Source organism: Nyctereutes procyonoides, unplaced genomic scaffold, assembly GCF_905146905.1.
Source record: "Nyctereutes procyonoides isolate TBG_1078 unplaced genomic scaffold, NYPRO_anot_genome, whole genome shotgun sequence".
NCBI lineage: Eukaryota > Metazoa > Chordata > Mammalia > Carnivora > Canidae > Nyctereutes > Nyctereutes procyonoides.
The window spans coordinates 3,334,259-3,357,067 of NW_026575036.1; the positions used below are offsets into that span (position 1 = coordinate 3,334,259).

At 36.3% G+C, this 22,809-nt stretch overlaps 1 protein-coding gene and 1 long non-coding RNA gene across 3 annotated transcripts in view; both read right to left on the reverse strand.

Moving 5' to 3' along the window:
• Nucleotides 1-1,176: 1,176 nt before the first annotated feature.
• Nucleotides 1,177-11,464, reverse strand: LOC129505660 (uncharacterized). Its single transcript, XR_008663576.1, has 3 exons — nt 11,019-11,464; nt 2,442-2,575; nt 1,177-1,538 (listed from the first exon to the last, which is right to left on the reverse strand). It is a non-coding gene; the product is annotated as an uncharacterized LOC129505660 (long non-coding RNA).
• A 728-nt stretch (nt 11,465-12,192) lies between these two features.
• PLCZ1 (phospholipase C zeta 1) overlaps nt 12,193-22,809 on the reverse strand; it is a 148,574-nt gene continuing 137,957 nt past the window's right edge. For both annotated transcript variants that reach the window (XM_055318727.1, XM_055318728.1), the window contains 3 exons: nt 17,208-17,340; nt 13,262-13,411; nt 12,193-12,479 (listed from right to left, as the gene is read on the reverse strand). In XM_055318727.1, the coding sequence (XP_055174702.1) occupies nt 12,394-12,479; nt 13,262-13,411; nt 17,208-17,340 (369 nt within the window). In that variant the 3' untranslated portion in view covers nt 12,193-12,393. The remainder of the gene's footprint in view (nt 12,480-13,261; nt 13,412-17,207; nt 17,341-22,809) is intronic.

Below are 22,809 nucleotides of genomic sequence, written 5' to 3' on the forward strand. Positions count from 1 at the left end.
GAACAGAAGAATGATATTCGGAAAAAACTGAAGAAATTTGAATATAGAATGGACTTTAGTTAATAATAGTGAATCAATACTGGCTCATTATTGCAACTAATACAAGATGTTAACAATATTGGTGGAGAGGGACAGCAGCAAAAATGATGAGTAGGGAACTCCAAAGATCCATCTCTTCACAAATCCCCCCCAAAACAGCAAATAAAGTGGCAAAAACTGTCAAAACCAACTTTATTGGAATTATGGAAACAAATCAAACTTTACAGAAAAAAAAAGGATGCTTAATCAAAAGAAAAGTAAATTTTGATAACAGAGTTTTGTGGCTTTTAAATTACCCTAGTCCTATACCCCACTCCCCAGTTTAGTGGCCCCATTAAAGACAGTAGCTCACATTCCTGGTATAGGCTCCTAATGTGGGAGGGAGCAGAATAGATCTTGTTTTAAATGAACTCTGGTTATTTTGACCTGTCTGGTGTTCCCTGAAGGACTAGCTCTAAGGGCTTGTCTTTATTTCACCTAAATTAAAACTCTCCCAGGGCTGAGGTGGCTGTCCAGGGAACATTTGTTGAAAACATTCAAGAGCAAATGTCTTAGCTCTGCTGCTGGGGATAAGATATAATAATTGGGCAAACAGTAGACAAACTGAAATGCCTAGAAAGAAAGGCTAGGGAATGAAATAATTTGGGGAACAAGGGCGTTTAAAGGCTTTCATAGATCCCTAGAAACCTCTAAGACCATACACATGCCCAGAGCAGAAGTGTGTTCAGATAAGACCACTGAAAGGCACAAAGGTCTCACCCCTGGCTGACCTCCAGGCTCCACACAACAAGAAGTGAAGGCAAAGGCAAAGTTGCAAGCTTTCTTGCTAAGCGTTGAAGGCATCTCCTAACATATACACAGAGCCCATATACCAAGACCAGAAGGATTTTTTAAACTTAAAAAAAAATGGATCCCAGTAGTTTGAGGAAATTTCTGGCAAATCATTAGTTGACCACCAAGTAGACAGAACAGGAACTTCAGTAAAGATACACAATAAAGAATACAAACTACTAAACACTAGTTCAGAAAATTCACTAAACAAACAGCTACTGCAAGAAGCAGCAGCAACAAACTTCAAAGAAAAGGGGAAATCTGGTTTCCAGAGTTGTCACATTATAATATTCAAGATGTCCAAACTTCAGCAAAAAATTCTAAGGCATGCAAATAAACAAGAAAGTATGTGCTATACACAGGGGGAGAGAAAAAAAAAAGTAATAGAAATTGTCCCTGAGAAATCCTAGTCATTGGAGTTAGTAGACAGAATTAAAAAAAAAAACTTTTAAATATGCTCAAGTTGCTGAAGGATATCACATACAAAGAACTAAAAGAAACCATAAGGAGGATACCTCACTAAATAAAGAATATCAATAAAGAGATAATACGAAACAGACAACCGGGATTTGGCAGAGTTTGCTTTTTTTTTTTTTTTAAATCTTCAGACATTGTTGCCTTTGCCTTGCTTTGCCTTTGCTTTTGCCAACCTCCTTATTCACGAACTCCTGTAGTGAGAAATGCGGAAACGAATTAACATTTGTTGAAGATCTGTATGCATAAGGCACTCTACTCTACGATAGTACATGATTTAGTCTTCAAAAAACTCATGATAAGCAATGGTATCTCCATTAAAAAAGAGAGAGAGAAAGAAATCTCAAGAAAGCTAAGACATATTTTTGAACCCAGTAGTCAAATCCAGTTCTGGCTTGAATTCAAGTCCATGCAATTTCTACCATCCCACTTTGCTTGAAGATGAGGAACTCACCCTCAAGTCTACCACATTCCTTTCCTAGGAAGGAACAGTACAGTCCTAGCCAACAGTACATGGTGGGGAGTTGGGTGGGGATCTGGGATGCACCTGGATCCTGAGAAGGAATAGAAGGGATGGAAAAAGTATTTAGCTAAGGTCTACCTTTAGGAGATAACACCCAAGAGAGAATCAGATTTCTGATGTCATCAAAATTAATATCTAGCATCTTTTACTGGTAATTATGCTTTTAAAAAATCAACAAAAAATCCTGTCTCTCAGTCTCAAGCTGTTTTATCAGAAACTTTCCCCTCCACCTCCTCATTATCGTAACCTCCTATGTCTCTCACGGACTAGCGCATAGTGGTATTTGAGAGAACAACAATCATACCCTTCAATAATGTCCTTACAGAACATCACCTTAAAGATGTTATTTCTTAAGAAGAAAGACACATAAAATGTTTCTATAATAGATTTCTATTCACGAAAAAGTTCCCCACTGATAATAATTCCTTGGAAAGTTGGAGAATCTAAGAAAACATCTTCGCCACTTTACCAGTTTACTAAGCACCAACTAAGGTGATTTAAATGAAGAACATTTTTGAGAGGAAAACCTTGCTCATCTCTTGGGAACTAGTTGGAGCCTGACCTACATACTTACAGCGTCAAAATTACTCCGGGCGGGGGACAGGACAGGAGCAGCACTAGCACTTGCCACTCGTGGAACATCAGGGCTGCAGCCTTCCTCAAGGAAGCCAGGAGTACTGGACCACCATCTTCCAAAAGACCTACATGCTGGGGAAGCCCACAGATGTTAGTTAGTGTAAGTCATCTCCCTTCTGCGATGCTCTTCTCGCTGCAGATTAACTTGTTACCAGCCCACAGAGGGAGATTTGTCACTCTCTGGGTAGAAGCGCTCAAACCCCAAGGCTATGCTTGTTGTCCAGGGATGCTGCCGGCAGACAAGTGTTGAAGGCCTGTCCCTGCTCTGATCCACGTCTACTCACTCATCAGAACACACAAGTGCAGAGGGAGGCCGAGCAAGAAATTCTGACTAATCTTTTTCATAGATTTTCAATTACAAATGTGAACAGAGCCAAAAAAAAATCATTTGACACAGGAGAAAAATTATAATAGAGAAACTCCAGGGGAGTAATCAGAGCAACTTCTCCCTTTGAAAAAAAAAGCTAATGCAAACATGATGATCACAGTGACAATAGCCAATAAATATATGGCACTTATGTTTCAGGCACTGTCTCAAATTCTTCACATACATCTGTTAATTTAATCCTTCTAACAATGATCATCATCTTGATTCCCCTGATGTGAAAACTAAAAAGCAAAAAAAAAAAAAAAAAAGTTGAGTTATTTGCCCAAGGTCCCACAGCAAGTAGGTAGCAGAGGCTATAAACCTAAGTAACCAAGTGCCAGAATTTATCCTCTTAATCACTGGGCTATATTCCCTTTCAGTTATGCTTACAGCTATTTTTTTCATCCTTATTATGTGTCAGGGACAGTAGTAAACATGTTACATATTTTATTTAATCCTTATAATAAATATGGTAGAAATTATCCTCATTTTCTAAAAATCTAATTCATGGGGAGAGGTAGCAGAATGGGCAAAATAGGGAAAGGGAATTAAAAGGTACAAACTTCTAGTTATAAAATAAACAATATATAGCATAGGAAATGTAGTAATAATATTGTAACAACTTGGTATGGTGACAGATCACAGTGATCACCGCTTAATGTATATAAATGTTGAATCACTATGTCATCGCACACCTGAACTTACTTTAATATTGTATTTCTACTACACTTCAATAGAAATAATGTTTAAAAATTAAAATAAAGGGTGTCAGACTGGGTTGGTGCACACACACAAACACACACACACAGATATAACTGATATTCTCAGCAAGATCTAGAGGATATTGTCTTAGCTCAGGCTGGTAGAATAAAATAGCTCAAACTGAATGACTTAAAAAACAGACATTTGTTTCTCACAATTCTAGAGGCTGGGAAGTCCATGGTCAAGGTGCCAATAGATTCAATTCCTGGTGAGAGCTCTCTTCCTGGCTTGAGGAATACTACCTTCTCATTACATCCTTATGTGGTGGAGAGAAAAGCTCTTGTGACCCCCTCCTCCTCTTATAAGAGCACAAATCCCATCATGGTGGCTCTGACCTCATGACCTCATCTAATCTTCATTACCTACCATAGGCCTACCTCCTAATACGATCACAGTGGGGGCTAGAGCCTCAACATGGGAATTTTGGGAGGGATGCAAACATTCACTCCATAACAGATCAATAAATAGAGATATGCTACTTTAAAACAAGATCAGGGATCCCTGGGTGGCACAGTGGTTTGGTGCCTGCCTTTGGCCCAGGGCGCGATCCTGGAGACCCGGGATCGAATCCCATGTCGGGCTCCCGGTGCATGGAGCCTGCTTCTCCCTCTGCCTGTGTCTCTGCCTCTCTCTCTCTCTCTGTGACTATCATAAATAAATAAAAATTTAAAAAAATAAATAAAGTTAGACCTTTAAAAAAAAAAATAAATAAAACAAGATCAACGTATAAAGAAAGTGTTTTGGGAAATAATATTTTTCAAAAGTTATCCTATGCCTGATTGCTACATTTCCACAATTACAAAACTTACACACAAAACACACACACTCAACACAAAGAATGGACACTGCCAAAAAATCAAATTATTGATTTGGACAGGTCAGTTGTCTTTGTTACTGAGAACTGGAAGTGAACTTAAAGATTATTTGGTCCAGAAGCCTCCTTTTAAAAAGGAGTAAATTAGCAATGAGAGGGAAAGGGCCTACCAAAGACTTCAAAATATTATTCTGAACACATTTCTTAACCTCTTTAACTTTTAGTGTCTTTATCTACAAAATCTCCAGGGATTGCTACCAAGGTTAAACTAGTTAATGCACATGAAACATTTAGCACAACACTTGGAGTGTTGTTAGTACACAACATATGTCTTTATTGCTACTATTATCATCACCATTATTATCATCATCATCATTGGTGGTAAACATGATCTCCTGACGTCCAATCCACTATTCTTTTACATTATCACTGACCAATTTTAAGTATATTTTTCTGTAATACTCCAAAATACCTAGGTTTATATCGTCAGTCAAACATTCTTTTAAATGTACTCTTTTACTCGGTCAAATCAGGAAGCTCTCGCATGGGAAAATCACTTTAAAAAAACACATTTTATAGTTATATAGATACATATATTTAAGGATAAAATTAAACAATGTGTGTGAAAACATTTTATAAACTGCTAAGTGCCATCCAAATAAGATATGCATTGTCTTATTGGATTGGACCACGATAGAATGAGGAGGTCTGGGAAGAGACACATAAGAGAAGATGACATAATAATTAACATCATGTCCTTTCTGTGGAATAACGGATGGTGTAGGAGTCAGCATAATGGAGGAAGGTTGAAACCAAGAAACGCAGAAGTGAGGCCAGCATTCTAGAGCTATACCCATGGGTTGGGGTAGGACCCAACCCATAAGGTTACATCAGTTTAAATTAATTAAAATAGAACAAAACTACAAATTCAGTTCCCCTGTGACACTAGCCTCATCACCAGTGACGAATAAGCCCATTCATCTGGTGGCTTCCCTACTGAGCAAGGGGTACAGAACAATTCTCTCACAGCAATCCTATGGGACAGCACAGCTCTAGAGAAATGAGGGAAAGGAGATTTGGATTATTTTTCAAAATACAAAAAAGAATAAAAGTGATTATTTGATACCATGGTGTATCATGATTTATAACTTTATAGTTTTTACATAATTAACATATATCACTTCAAAAAACTGTTTTTGCGTCACAATCTTTTAATAAGAAAATACAACTGTCACTTCATTCACTGTCTTTTAATGAGAAAATAATGCTGTCATCTTGTTTTTAGTTCTCAGCACATCTGTTACTTACTGTCTCTCCTGTAACAATCCATTTCTAGTTCAGAGACTCAATCTGCTTTGCCCATCTAGCCAAAAACGTTGTTGAATTAAGTTAGGCTTTCAATTGATTGTCTCTTGCTTTTTTACTCATTATTGCTGTGTGCTAGCTCCCTCATTTCTCAATGGATCATTTAATATGTTATCTCTGATCATGTATGTTTTAATACAGAATTTGGAATCAGGTCAAATACCTTGACAAAAAGGGAAACATATAAATCCCGAGTAAACTGACTATATAAAAAATATGTTGTAGCATTTAATTTACTTTTAACATTCCCTATGCTGGAGGCTGATTTCTATTCCTACAATGCTCCACACTTGAATGAATATAAAAGAAAATCAGAATATTTCTTTTCATTCTTTGACATTTTATTTTCTGACTCTGACTCCCTTCAGACCAGAAACCCAGAGAAGCAAGTCTCACTGAGGACCACCACCACTCCAAGGTGACCTCATTGGGAAGAACCAGAGAAGGACATACACTGAGCTCCTTTCTCTCTCTTCGATTCCGTGGCACACTTCTCCTCACAGCCTTTGCATTTCTAAATAGTCCTCAGATTATGCTATTGAACTAGTTTGAGGACCATACTTAGAAAGCCCTGCATTCAGGTAAACTGAAGAGCCTTTTAAAATCCCAGTGCTCAAGCAATGCCACACCAATTTTATCAGAATCTCTGAAAATATTTTGTTAATGTTCTGAAGGACTCCAGTGTGCAGATAAGGTTGAAAACCACTAGTCTAGACTAAGAACAAAAGTAATTATTCAGGTATTTCAAATAGATCTAAAAAATTCAAGCACAAGTCTATCCTTTGTTTTGTTTTAAATATCCATAATTCATTAACCTCAGAATAAAAAACATAATACATACATATGAGTATGTGTGTGCACATGTATGTGTGCTTATATATGTGGTGCATGTGTATATTTGTGTGTGCATAAATTAGTTTTAATAGACCTCCTGAAGAGATTAGTTAACATTTTAAAAGCTCTAATGAGGAATATACATTCCAAAGGTGACTATTTTATGGGCTTCAAATATCCCTGCCTGTACCTAGAGTATGTCAATTAGCATAAGGGATATTAGAAATAGTGTTCATTGGTTAAAAGAGTGGTGTTCAGTATATGTGAGCTGGCCACAAACATTGTACAAGCAACTCCATGCAAGCTTCTCTCACATCCAGCACCCCAGAGTCTAGAATAGCACTCTCTGCTTAGCACTCCACTCCATCTAGTGTCCCCCAATCTCAGGAAGCTTATATCACCCGATCTGATTACAGGATTGGCTAACTTTACTGTTAGAACATAGTGTCACAGATGGGTCAGGTAAACCTTCTATGTACCACTGATGCAGATTAGTGGTGACACTATGATTTTCCTAGAGTCTATATTTTTTTGACATTTTTGTTCAATAAACCTCACATGTTTTGAGTGTACAATTTCAGCAGTTTTGACATATATGTATATATGTATATGTATACATATATGTATATGTGTATATATATGTGTATGTATATGTATATATATATATATATATATATATACTTTTATTAAAGCATCGCCACAATCAAGAAAAACATATCCATCACTACAAAAAATTTCCTTGGGACTTTTAATCCAGCCTTACTTCCATCCCAAACCCCCTTCACCGATTTGTTTGCTGTCGTTCTAGTTTGCACTTTCTGTCATTGTAAATAAATAGAACCACACAATATGTACTTATTTTGTCTATATTCTTTTATTCATCATAATGACTTTGAGATTCACTGAGACTTATGCATATTTCAATAGTTTAGTCCTTTTTGTGGTGTTAAATTGTATCCCGTCGTATGGATCTAACACAATCTGTCTCTTCATTCACCTGTTAATGGACGTTTGGGTAGTTTCCAATATGTAGCTATTATAAATAAAACTCCTATCAACAGTCATATAAAGTATTGTGTGGACATGTTTTCATTTCTCTTGGGTAAATATCTAGGAGTCATGTGTGGGTCTATGTTTATATACTCAGGGAGTAACTGAGTCATGTGTAAGTATATGTTCCATTTTACAAGACACTACCAAACTGTTTCCAAAATGACTGTACCATTTTACATTCCCATCAGCAATATATAAAAAATCCAGTTTCTACATCCTTCCCAACATCTGTATGGCCCTTTTTATTCTATTTTAGCCATTCTATTGGTGACTCATGGTATTTTTAATTTCCATTTCCCTAATGACTAGGATGAATGTTAAGCATCTTTTTATACATTTATTGGGCACTTACATATTTTCCTTTGGGAAGTGAATGTTCAAATATTTTGCTTATTTTTATTGAGTTGTCTTATTGACTTGTGAGTATTCTTTATATAGTGTATATACAAATCTTTTGATAGATATGTTAAAAATACTTTCCCCCATTCTGAAGATTGCTTTTTCATTTTCATATTTAAAAAAACAAAAGTTTTTTTAAATGAAGTACCACCTTCCATCTCTTTTATGTATGTCATGCTTTAATGTTCCAACAAACCTTTGCCTACCCCAAAGTTACAAAGATATTCTATATGCTTTCTTCTAAAATTTTTATAGTTTTTGTTTTAATTTCATATTTTGACTCGGGTCTATAATCCATTTTGAGCTAATTTTTGTATATTGTGTGATGTAATCAAAGCATTTTTTTCCCAGATTGCCCTGGATCAGTAACCTAGATTCTGGCATTTATTGTAGATCTTAGGCAACTCAATGTTTCTGGGGCTATCTCATTAACAATAAAATAGATGATTGCTGAAAGGAGTTAGGTTAATATTCAGCATGTTAGGTACTGCTAACGCTGCAGATATGTATCACATTAGAAAAGTAACTGCCTTGGGAGAAAAACAGGAAAGATGACTGAAAGTGTGAATGGATGTTTCTGTATGTACATGGAAAGTACGAAGAGGACACTGGTTGCTGAAAATGTGTAGGTTTGTAAAGCATTTAACATCAACTCTCCCCTCACTACCACCAGGTGTTGGGCTGGTGTGTAACTATACAAGACACATAGATTCCAACCTCTAATCAAGTTCAAATTCCACTTTAATCCACCTCTTTGATGTGTGAAATGGAAATTTCTAGGGGCTGGTAAAAATGCTTGCTCTGATTATACAGAGAGCTCAAACGTATGGCCTAAGAATCCAAAATGCATCATAAGAATCCATTGTTGGTACAAATATTGCCAGAGGGTTATTACTTTGAAATAAATGCAATCTAATAAATGTTTATGTAGCACCTAAACTCTGGGGTCTTAACAACTCCTGAAAAATGAAACTCACATATTCCCCCAATAAAATGTTCATTGTCCAAGATCATAGAGGCTTCACTGAGAGTGATTCCATTCTCTCTATACCAGTCCACAGCATGAGCTTCTTACCATGTGGTTCCCAAATATCTCTTGAAATTTGCATAAAGGTTTTAACTGCAACCCTCGGAGGCACTATCTTGGGTGCATTGTCTACACCCCTCAAAATCACTATACATTCCCCACACCCAAAATTAAAATAGCAACTTATTTTTTTTGTGACTACAGGGAGTTTCTCCACACTTCTTCAGAGATGGGGCAACTTTATTCCTCAGCAACCAGCATCAGCGGCCTCCAGTGGTCACCATCCCCCAAATGAAAGTCAGAATAAATCTAAATGGGGAGATAGTGCTCTTTGTTTCCTGAGGTCCTAAACAACCACAAGCAGAAAGAAAAAGATCAATGTAACAACATAACAAAGTTTCCTATTACACAGATCACTATTAGGTAACACATGTTACAGAAGCAAAGCCAAGTTTAGGTCAATGCTCTCCAGCCAAAGACCCCAGGAACACACAGAGTTGGGTTTAGGACTCATTGCAATAAGGAGATACATAAACACGGAACTATATACATAACACAGAATGGAATGTCCGTAAAAGGATGTTGAAAAGCACTTATATTGGATTTAGGCTTGTGTTGGATGATTGTGGGGGGTGGGGGGAAGTTCAAGGAAGTAGGGTTCTTATCTGCATTGGATGATGTCAAGAGTAGGGGCAATTCTATGATTGAAATAAATCTCAACCATACGATAAAAAGAATGAATCAGGATAAAAGGTATAATTGGTAAAGAATCAACGGTCATTCATGTCAGCCAAGGTGGGAGAATGTTTTGCATTTCTGTGTTTGGACTATACCCATGTGTTCAGTCACGGTCAGAGTGGTCTTGTCTAGTGTTGTTCTATGAAGCCGGTCATGTACAACAGGACACCATGGTCTAACTGCAACTGTCAGACCAGCTCCTAACAATGACAGGGCCCACCTGGTAGTGCAATGTCAATTCCTAGCTGTCATTTTGTCAGTTGTATGGAAACATACACCAAGGAACATGACCTGGTCTAAGGAATGATGGATGGCTTCCCCCAGGAACTGATATTTCAACTAGGAGTCAAAAAGGTAAAAAAGGCTTTTGCTGTCTCAGCCCAGGGGTTCATTGAGCCCTTTTTTCAGTTTTCTTCAACTCACCAATGCTATTTTTTCCTGCAAGTGAATTATGCCTAGGGGCGCCTTGGTGGCTCAGTCAGTTAAGCAGCCAATTCTTGATTTCAGCTCAGGTCATGATCTAAGATCTCAGGATCATTAGATGGAGTCCCGCCTTGGGCTCTGCTCAGTGTGGAGCCTGTTTGAGATTCTCTCCTTCTCCCTCCCTCTCTGCCCCTCCCTTCACTGTGTTCATGCTTGCTCTCACTCTCTCTCAAATAAATAAATAAAATCTTAAAAAAAAAACATTATACCTAGACAGCATGAATCAAAGCTTCTTTCTTACATCATTCCCAACCTTCTCTAAATAAAACATTCCCTGGCTGTGGAATTTCTAAAGTAGTTTCTATTGTGTGAAAATTAATAACAATAATAGTAAAGTAGTAGTAACATGTCAGTTCAATTCTAAAGGAAGGTAAATGACAAATAATGCATACAAATAAATAGAACCAGAGATGTTTAAAGACATTATAAAATTGGACAAGAAATAAAATAATCTAATGTTTCCTTTCAAAAGTGCATTTCTGATGTAGAGTGGGATATTGAAAACTGAAAGATTTGATCTTCAAAGTTAGTGAGCTGAATTTGATTAGTACCTGAAGAAAAAGTGAGAAAAAAATTATATATATATCCCTTTTTCCCTCATTTTAAATCTTGGTGGTATAAACAAGAAATGGTTTATCCTGCTATAGAATTAGTGAACTCTTGCAAAACTCACCTGATCAGAGTCTTTAAGTCTCATGAAATGCCAGATCTTCAGAACACGTTAGGAATTTAGAAAGGTTAAAGCCTCAAGTCAATGGGCTGAAAACCCCACCTGCGATTAGACTGAACGACAGAGGATTTAAATAAGATCTTTCTATTATCTGGCAAAATAAAAATATCCTTCTGTGAACTGGCTGTGGCTCTGCACTAGAAAGAGTGGACCTCACTCTTAAATCTAGAATGGCCAGGAGGTAATATCTGGATGATGATGCACTGGGACATTTCTTACTATAGCTTAGGTATTTGAATTCCCAGTGGCATCTTTGTTTTAAACATTTGGTTCTGAGGGTAAATCATAGAAGTAAAATATGGTAAATGGGTTATTTTGTATTTTCCTGGCCATCAAGAGAGAATGCATTAGTAAACATCTCAGTCATTTTTGTCGTGTTAGTTACAAGTTCAGATTTAATTTCAACAAATACCTATGAGGGTCCCCTAATTAGTCAAAAACAACAGTGCTGTAAAATTTGTCTCACTACCATGCAACAATGTGCTAGAATAAGTATTAATAGGTGTGGATTTTTTAAGAAGAGTTAATAAGGAACCATATTATTCTACATGATAACATTTAGTATATCAAAGAGCTGCTCATGGTGAGGAGCCCAGCATCTGAAATAGCACGGGAGTCTCATCTCTGACCGAAGACAATCATCAAAGCACAGTTAGCACAGACTCAGAAATAGTGTGAATTCAGAGATCCAAGCATGGAATTCTCCATAGTAGATCTCTTTTACAGATATGGAGGTTGAATACCGTTTGACTACAAATCAATTTCACAGGAACTCATAAAAATGTCTGTGTAATTATAGGGTATCAAATCCAATGCCCAGCATCTAAGAACTGGCTCGAGAAGGCAGGGGCTAATTACTGTCTAGGATATAACAGGGCACAAAACACCTGGGAATCTAATTCCATTTCTCTACAACATGCAGCAGTGGGTGTCTAGAAGTTAAAACCCTCTTAGATTTCACAGTTCTTCTTACTGATAAATATTTTCCAACATATCTTACATAATCAGACATATTTTAAGAGCTTGTAAGTCCTAGTAATTTAAAATGATACAAGCAACTTGCAAGAGCAGCCTCAGCACCAGAGGGGCAAGAGAACTTGGCTATAAGAATGAAACATTGTGGGGATCCTCTGAACTGTTTTTGCTTTCTTTTTTCCCACTGTTCTATATTGCATATTAAAGGGGAACTTGCTCTATATTGTTTTTGTAAATAATTGTTTTTGCTTTATGTTTAAAAGAAAAGAAAAAAGGTACAGACATTCATTTTGGCTGTTTTATTACGATGTATAGCTAACGATGTGTCAGGGACTGTTAGTTGCTATCTGATGTACCACACATAAATAAACAGTGCAGCAGGCTCAAGACTCTCGCCCATTTTAGAAAACAGAGGAACACGACGGTAACCTGCAAAAGGAATCATATCTAATTAGGACAATAAAAATAAATCAGCAGTGTTCTCCATAGTGCTACTAAGACTCTTATCTTTACCAAGCATAAGTAAAAACCATGGCTGCATAGTTAAATTCTTCTTGTGTATTAATTTCCTACAAAAAATAAAATATCTGAAGTTTCTATTCTGACTTCTTACTGCCTAACACTGAGCCTACAGCTCACACTTCTCCTCCCTCAAAGTGCAGTGTGCTAAATTAGCCACCACCCTCCTGCTTCAGAAAGACTGTGTTTCCGAGGTACAGCTCAGATGGTGTCAGAGAAGTAAACACATTGAGACAAGGTAATTGGCATATTATAAATCACCTCAGCCAGGTGACTGCAACAAAAAGGCAGCCCTGAAAAGAGTCAAGAAAGGATTGTCTTGGGCTCCCAGGCTCTTCTTGGGCCGGAAGAATGAGTCACTGCTTCTCCCTTCTCTTTGATTCTCATGCTTTATTCTTCTGTGGTAGTCATGACTACTCTCAATTGAAACAAAAGAGCGATGATCCATGTAAAGAAATGCTCATACATGCCAAGTTTGTCTAATTTATCTTCCTAGCAATCCCAAACCATAACCCCACCTTCTATATGAGAACACATTTCTATAATACCAGTGAGAGAAAATATGTGTCAATGCTTAAAATTTCCTGTACATCTGATTGTCGTGGATAGAGCTATTTAGCATATTAATGTGTGTCTTTGGTAAATATAAGTTATAATTGTTAGCACAATCATCTTACTTTTAGGAATATTACCTTTGTTCATGCACAGAACTGGTAATGTATATTGACCAAGAAATTCATTTCCGGCTATTAAACCTTGATTTTCAACAACAAAACGCATCAGCGCCAATTCTGGCACATGAATAATAAATGTGAATGTTTCATTCCATTTTGGACTAAAAGCTGAAATATAAAGGGAGATATCATCAATGAATCATAAACACTATCTCTAGGGAATAAAGCATAGTACCTGTTCCCTGAAATTTTTCTTTTCAACACTTAGGAATATTAATAGTTTATGCTTTAGAGCTCTTGAATTTTTCACGTATCCAATGAGAAAGGATAATAATGACAGTAACAATAATTATTGGGTGTTTAGTATTGCTGGGCAATATGACAAGAACTTCAAGCAGTTAATCTCATTTCGTCCTTAGAACAAACCCATCAGGGTTATTGCTATCCACATTTACAGATGAGAAAACTGAGCCAGAAAGATGTTATGTAACGTCCTCAGGGTTTCACGTACACAGCCATTAAGGGGCAGGACAGGAATTCCAGCAAATGGAATCCAATTTCAGAGCAGAAACATTTAATCATTAGGCAATATGACTCTATATTTAGGCAGATTCCTAACAAAGGAATTAAATGATAGCATTTTTCTCTACCAGCTCCTATTATGGGAAGAATTCCATAGACAGTTGTTGGCCTGAGAGCTCAGTGCTCCAAAGCTAGCCTTTGATCCTTCTTCTTTTGAATAAGTGCTCATTTTAAAGTCCCAAGTTGATGAGTCATTTAGTTCTTAGCAAAAATAATCATCCCAAACAGCAATTTTGTCAAATAAGAAATCCAGATTGTGTCACAATATGACTGAAATCATCCAATACTTAATCCAATACTTAAGCATAATGTAATGGAATCAAGAAATTCACATCCAGATCAAATCTACTTAGGTTCAGAGAGAAATAATATGTATAATATGTATTGTTTTCATGTACAAAGGTAATGCTTGCTATGTCGATAGGTTTTGTTCTTTGGGTTACCTTTCCAGAGCATTAAAGAATTTGTGACTCATTATAGTTTATGTTTTCTGTGGTGTGTCAGTGGTCACAAGCACGCATTTACCAGATAGTAATCCAGGATGCAGTCTATGCCCATGAAGATATTAAACCAATTGACTTGATGCTGGTATAATAAATGTATTACCTGCCTTAAGAAAAGAAATAATTCCGTGGAGTACAGGGGCAGGTTTAAGAGTCAATTCTTTATGGACGCTTTAAAATGTCTGCACAAAATTTTTATACTGATTTATCTTCCTCTTCTAACTCTAATTCACTATAAACTCTCTTTCTCACATGCACACACACACACACACACACACACAGAGAAAATATGTATTATATGAGAAAGTCCTTTTAGTTATGAAAGAAAGAAATGAAGGTAAGGAAAGAAGGAAAGAGGGAAGGAAACCAGGATACCAAATTTGTTAGTTACAGTTTTTCTCTGGCATGACCAAAACTGAAGAATTACTTTAACACCTTATCCAAATGTGATCTTTTTCCTTCCAGACTCTCATTTCTCTTATTAGGCCACAATTACGATAGTAACTAAGCCATCTTAGAATCCCTCTTGATGGGGCACCCAGGTGGCTCAAAGGTTGAGCATCTGCCTTCAGCTCAGTCATCATTTCAGGGTCCTGGGATCGAGTTCTACATCTGGCTTCCTGCAGGGAGCCTGCATCTCCCTCTGCCTGTGTCTCTGCCTCTCTCTGTCTTTCATGAATAAACAAATAAAATCTTTTTTTAAAAAAAGAATCCCTGTTATCCAGCTATCTAGACTTTTATTCTTGCTAGTCTTCCTCACAAATGTCCCCCACTCCTTTTCTGTTGCCACGGGACTTCTTTGACGGGAATTCCCCATACCTCTAGCCATGAAATCATATCCTGACTCTACTTTGTATTTCCCATTTCCCTCACATACACGTCTTCCTACCAAATCTGCAGAAACAACCTCTCTAAAGCCCAAATATGCTAATGATATATTCCTGTTTAAGAGTTTTAATTTTATTCATTTTCTACAGAAAAGAAAGTACCTAACATCTTACCATGGCTGTCACAATTTTCCATGACCATCCCCAATGTAACGTTCTCCTTTTATCTCACACTGATCTTTCTTAAGTACCCTGTACGTCACCCATCTCAAACCTCTGTACTTTTTCCTAGCATGCTTGAATGTAGTCTTCTCCAGGTTTTAGAACTCATGTTATTCCTTTTGCCTTCAATGCCTTCATCCTCAATCTCAGTAAAAAATTCTATTCATTCTCCAGGAACCATCTCCAAATTTGCACCTTCCACTATAATTCTCTATACTTTCTTTAAAACACTGACTCTATCATAATAGTTTTATTGTATCTCATCACCCATAGCAAATTGAAAACTATCTACAATAGAGTTCATTGAGACATACATAATAATATATTTAATAAACAGAGATTTTAAGTTTTTTGATACTTATCACCAGGCTTCTAATAACAGGCTCAGTATTATTAGATAAACCAAATTTAATTTCAGCAGGGATACTTCCATAAAACCCACGGATATAATATAAATTCTAATGGGAGCTAGAATCATATAATAAGAGGTACACTGAATAAATAAATGTTCTGTGCATTTTGTCATGAAGATTCAAGTAAGGGGATGAAGAGAACAAGAGATAGGTTACTATAAGCTTCCCGACATAAGCAGTTACCATTTCATGACTTTGCCCTTGTAGTATGCCTTCTACTCTAAGGCATGGCAAATAAGGCAGTAAATCATCACCAATATCCCTTCCCATAGATAACCTAGGGTGAAATAGCCAAAATTCCCCACATTTTTTTCCATACCCTTTGCACTAGGGGGGAAATGGAGGAGTATTGGGGTATCAATGCAAGGGGCAGATGGTGGATATTATTGAAGATTATCACCCAAGAGAAAAAAAGACTACTAAAACTGCACCTGTTTTTCTGTTGGTGCCATTTAACCTGGCACATACTTCCAGACTCTGAAATGAATCCCACTATACTTTGGAATATCCACTTAGAGAAGACTCTAGACTCAAAAATCAGTTCCAAGGTTTTCTCCAAAGTGATCCTGACTACAGGTCAATCCTAGGAATCTATACTTTAATGTCCTTAATTATTTCAACCTCAGTGAAGATGTGATGATGTCAGTAGTGTATTTCATAAAATATCATGGTATGCTGGAACTGAAAATCTTACCCAAGTCATTTCTTCCATTTCTACATTTCCCTTCTGGAAAAAAATTGACTGAATTATGAGTAGGTTTCTGTGGCATCCTTAGTCAAAGCCAAAAGTCACAGAACTTTGATCTAAAATAATTCAGAGTGAAATAAAAATGGATAACATATTGTATCAGAACAATTGTACGTTCTTTATTTTACACAAAGGCTAGAAGCTAAATAGATTTGCAGCCATCAAAATGCCCCCTTTAATTCAGCAATATGGGAAGAGACACAAAAAAGGAGGTCAAAGTGAAAAAAAGTAGTAATTTTTTAGGTCAGATAATTTTTTTTCTGTAATCTGAAAATATATATATATTTTTTTCTTTTATTTATTTATGACAGTCAGAGAGAGAGAGAGAGAGAGAGAGAGAGAGGCAGAGACACAGGCAGAGGGAGAAGCAGGCTCCCATGCACCGGGATGTGGGATTCGATCCCGGGTCTCCAGGATCGCGCCCTGGGCCAAAGGCAGGCGCCAAACCGCTGCGCCACCCAGGGATCCCTGAAAATATATTTAAACAACACATTGAATCATAATCAAATTGTTTTTGCTGCATATAACACTTTGGTCATCTTAAACCTCATGCAAAGCCCTTGCCTTACGAATAATAAAGATGTATCAAAATTCTATCAGTAGATAAATTTTAGGATTTCCAGAAAGAAGTCTAGTAGAAGTTCAATAAAAAATATATTAGGAACTCACCATTTTTTTTAATTACACGAGTCTGCTGCTTCATTTGATCATTTGGAACACCAAAAGTTTCTAGAATCACTAATGTGTCAGCTTTGTTAGATGATGAATGGTTACTGGGAGGTAACTGAATACCACTGATGAGCTGCACAAAAATTTTTGAACGCAGAAATTTAGCAGTATATCAAACTCCATAATCACACAATTTCAAAATAAAATAAATATTCCCCAAAAATATAGACTCTCAATTCCCACAAAGATGTTAAAAGTGTAATATACACAAATTTTAAAATTTAACCCTTTTACCTTCAAGTATCAGTAGCAGAATACTAGGAATATATCTACATTATTCTATTTCACCAATATATAATTATAGAAAAATTCATATTGTCTGAATTTATAGTTCAGCATAAATATTTTCTTATTTTTAAAGTCTTTGTTAGAGTTGTTGTAAAACATTGCTTACAAGTATTGTTATAATCACAGTCTACTGTAACTCAGGCTGAATTACTCTGATAACATGAACTAGTTTGAAATTCATATTGTATATAAACAGCCAAAAATTAAACAATATTAATATTACTTTTGAAATGTGAGAATAAACACTGCATAATTTCCTAAGATAGCATTTTTGATAGTATAATTTATATATTTGGATAATTTATGACGAAATTTTGTATTATTTATTGTTGTCAATATTATCATAAGCAATGTGAGTCTGACAAAATTAATGATTTCATATGTATCAGTCCCTAATATACATATGGGACACTTAAATTAATTTACAAACACTTAAAGTAATTAACAATAGTTTTATTTCCACTTTTATTCGTCAAACTAACTGCTAAAGCAAAGGTTAGTCTTACTATGGGGAAAAAAGTCCAAACAATAAACAATATTCCAAGTGTACTAGTTTGTAAAATGTACTAATGTAAAAAGTGAAGCATAAGTTCAATTTCTGAAGAATAAAATAAAGAGGAACAAATAAATAATTAATTTTTTAAAAAGAAAGGAGGAAGGAAAGAAGAAAGCAAGAGGGAAAAAGATAAAGGAACAGAAAAGTGCCAATGTATAATTTTTCCTTTTCTACATTATAACATTAGCTGGAAACCAGAGTGACTATGCAAATATTTAACAGCTACTATGGAATGGGCATTGATCAATCACCTAATTAGACTTAAGGGTCTGAAATTATAAAGGTAGTTATAAAGAATATTGGCCATAGACAGGTACACTGCTACCAGAGCCTACCAGTTGAAAATCTCCTCCTCAGGTAATAGACCCTTACTGATATGAAGAAGGTTCAGCTTTGGCACACCTCATGACAAAAAAAAAAAAATTCTGACTAAAAATAATCATAGTTGAATATGAGAACTGAAAGAGAACTGAGAAGCTATTATTCAAACAATCTTTACACTCTGATTCACAGAGCCCTTCCAAGGGCCACTACAGAAAATAGATGTCAGAAAGAAAACCCTTAGTGGTCAACCATAGGAGTACCTATGCTTTTCTCTATTGGCCGTATGCATAAGATTTTGAACTTAGAAAATGGTTGTATAGATTTTATAAGTTTGAAAATGACTGACATATTCCAAAACTCTCAATTTGCAGATGACAAACATTAAACCAGAAATGTTGAAATGTCTTCATCAAGGACATAAAGCTAAGGGCAAAACTAAGTCTTTTGATTCTCAAGGCATGCCTTCCATAATTTGTACAAGTTGTAATCAAAACTCTCTGGGATGATCAAAGCAAGAGAGAAGGACCCACATGGCTATGGCAGCAGTTTCCTGGGAAAATCATTAATTCTGCCAGTTTTATATCATACCCCTTACATCTCTATATGAGACCCTTCAGAAACAAATAGGTGGCATTTGTAACCATGTGTGCATACTATCTTCCATCTTTGCTTCCACAATAAAAGAGCACAGATGTTCTCTTTACTATTTTTAACTTGAAAAAGAAATCATTCGTTCAACTTTTTTCTTTTTAATTTAAATTCAATTAGCTAACATATAACACATCATTAGTTTCAGATGTAGTTTTCAATAAACCATCAGTTGTGTAAAACACTCACTGCTCATCACATCACATAACCCCCTTAATTTCTATCCCTCCCCTTCAGCAACCCTCATTTTGTTTCCCAGAGTTAAAAGTCTCTCATGGTTTATCTCCCTCTCTGATTTTTTCCCATTCAGTTTTCCCTCCCTTCTCTTATGGTCCTCTACACTATTTCATATGAATGAAACCATATGATAATTGTGTTTCTCTGATTGACTTATTTCACTTAGCATAATACCCTCCAGTCCCATTCACATCGATGTAAATGGTATTCATCCTTTCTGGTGGCTGAGCAATATTCCATTATACATACATACCATATCTTCTTTATCCATTCATCTTTCAAAGACATCTTGGCTTTTTCCACAGTTTGGCTATTGTGGACATTGTTGCTATGAACATTGGAGTATAGGTGCCCCTTTGTTTGACACACAAATGGCCAACAGACATGTGAAAAATGCTCAATAGCACTTGTCACCAGGGAAATGCAAATCAAAACTACAATGGGGTACCACCTCACACCAGTCAGAATGGCTAAAATTAACAATTCAGGAAGCAACAGATGTGGATGAGGATTGGGAACCCTCTTACACTGTTGGGAATGCAAACTGGTGCAGCCACTCTGGAAAACAGTATGGAGGTTCCTCAAGAAGTTAAAAATATAACTACCCTATGACTCAGCAATTGCATTATTTGGTATTTACCCCAAAGATACAGATGTAGCATTCAATTAACTGACATATATTGATCATATACTTTGTGTCAGGTCTGTGGATAAGACCTGAACAAAAAACAGTCCTATCCTCACAGGGCCTTCAGACAATGGGGGGAGGAAGACAAGCACAAGTAGATAAACCATTACAGGCATGTTCATGTGATGGAGCTTTGTTTTATTCCACTTTGCAGATATTGCATTTTTTACAAAGTGAAGGTTTGTGGCAATTCTGCATTAAGCAAGTCTGTGGGCACCATTTTTCCAACAGTAGTTGCTTATTTTGTGTTTCTGTGTCACATTTTGATAATTCTCACAATATTTAGAACTTTTTCATTATTATTATATTTATTAAGGTGATCTGTGATCAGTAATTTTTAATGTTATTGTTGTAATTTCTGGGGGTGCAATGAACCTTGCCCATATAAAGACAGCAAACTAAGACATATATGTGTTTTGACTGCAGATGTGGTGGAGACAGCAAGAGAACTACAATCAGAAGTAGAGCCTGAAGATGTGACTGAATTAACTCCAGTCTCATGATAAAACTTGAACAGATGAGGAACTGCTTCTGGTGGATAAGCAAAGAAAACAGTTTCTTGAGATGGAATCTACTCCTGGTGAAGAGGCTGTGACGATTATTGAAATGACAACAAAGGATTTAGAATATTACATCAACTTAGTTGACAAAACAATACCACAGCCACCCCAATCTTCAGCAACCCACCCTGATCAGTCGGAAGCCATCAATATCTAGGCAAGACCCTCCACCAACAAAGAGAGATTATGACTTGCTGAAAGCTCAGATGATGGTTAGCATTTTTTAGCAACAAAGTATTTTTAATTAAGGTATGTACATTGTTTTTTTTAGACATAATACTATTGCACACTTAATAGACCGCAGTATAGTATAAACATAACTTTCAAATATTCTGGCAAACCAAAAAATTCATTTGATTTGTTTTATTGTGAGATACACTTTATTGTGGTGATCTGAAACCAAACTCGCAATTTGTCTGACGTACGCCTATATAATATAGTGGCACAGTGTATGTATGTTACGGAAAAACAAAACTACGAAAAGAAGCATAACTAATTTAGTTTAGGAAAAAATGTTCCAAAAAGAAATGACCCTTAAATCTTGAAAAATGAGTCTGAGTGCAACAGGCAGGTGGAGGATGGAAGAATAATCCAGTCAAAGGAAAAAGTTTATGTATTGCATGGAGATGTCATATGGTAGCAGTACAAGATGTCAGACTGGAAGGGGTGGGAGATAGGCCTAGAGAATTAGGCTAAACCTCAACTAAGAAAGCAAGCAGGAAGCCTGAAGAAACATTAAGTAGACTTGGCACTAGGGCACAATGTCTCTGGGTCACTTGTGGAAAATGGATCAGGAGGACTGAGACAGACTATATAAAAAACTGTTAGGAGGCCAAAGGAAGAAATGTGATGACAACTAACAAATTCCTCTAATTTTTTTTTGAAAGCAAATGGCATTAGACCAAGGGATTGGATAAAGAAGACATTTTGAATCAATAAAATTTAGAAATGGGACATGGGAAGTGACAGATGTGGAAGAGAGGAATGTTCCCAATTTTCTACCCTGAGTTAATTGGCATAATGAATTCGATGGAGTTCATTGATCTTTAAAAAAAATAAGATAGGACTAGGAAGGGATGTTCAGCCCTTAAAATGTTAAGCTTGAAAGAACAGGTATTAAACAGGTAAGGATGCTAAGTAGGATATTTAAAATATGCCATTACATTTCAGAAATGAAGTCAGATTAAAGTTTTGAGCATTCTTGGTAGTTGAAATGATGAATGTATATAAAAGGACACAAGGAGAATATTTAGTTTGAGATGAGAATAAAAAAAAACCTTAGCCTAACAGACAAATGAAAAAATACTCCATATCACTCAGCATCAAGGAAATACAAATCAAAACCATGATGAGATATCACCTCACACTGGTCAGAATGGCTACAATTAACAAGTCAGGAAACAACAGATGTTGGTGAGGATGCAGAGAAAAGGGAACCCTCTTACACTGTTGGTGGGAATGCAAGCTGGTGCAGCCACTCTGGAAAACAGTATGGAGGTTCCTCAAAAAGTTAAAAGTAACTTCCCTACAATCCAGTAATCACACTACTAGATATTTATCCAAAGGATACAAAAACACTGATTTGATTTAAACCCCCAATGTTTATAGCAGCAATGTCCACAATAGCCAAAATATGGAAGAGTCCAGATGTCCATCGAGAGATGAATGGAAAAAGAAGAAGTGATAGGTGGTAGATGATAGATAGACAGATAGATAGATGATAGATATAATGGAATATTACTCAGCCATCAAAAAGAATGAAATCTTGTCATTTGCCACAATGTGGATGGAACTAGAGGCTATTCTGCTAACTGAAATAAGTCAGTTAAAAAAAAGAGAAATGCCATATGATTTCCCTCATGTGGAATTTAAGAAGCAAAACAGATGAACATAGGGGAAGAGAAGGAAAAATAAAATAAGATAAAAACAAAGAGGGAGGCAAACCATAAAAGACTCTTAACTATAGGCAACAAACAGAGCTGCTGGAGGGAGATTGGGTAGGGGGATGAGGTGACTGGGTGATGGGCACCAAGGAGGGCACATGATGTAATGAACACTGGGTGTTACATGCAACTGATGAATCACTGAATTCTACACCTGAAACTAATAATACACTATATATTAACTAAATTGAATTTAAATTTAAAATTTTTTTATAAAGGAAAAGCCTTAACAATATAAATACTTCAAAAGCAGGTAGAGAAAAAGGAGCCCATAAATTTGTGAGAGAAAGAATCACTT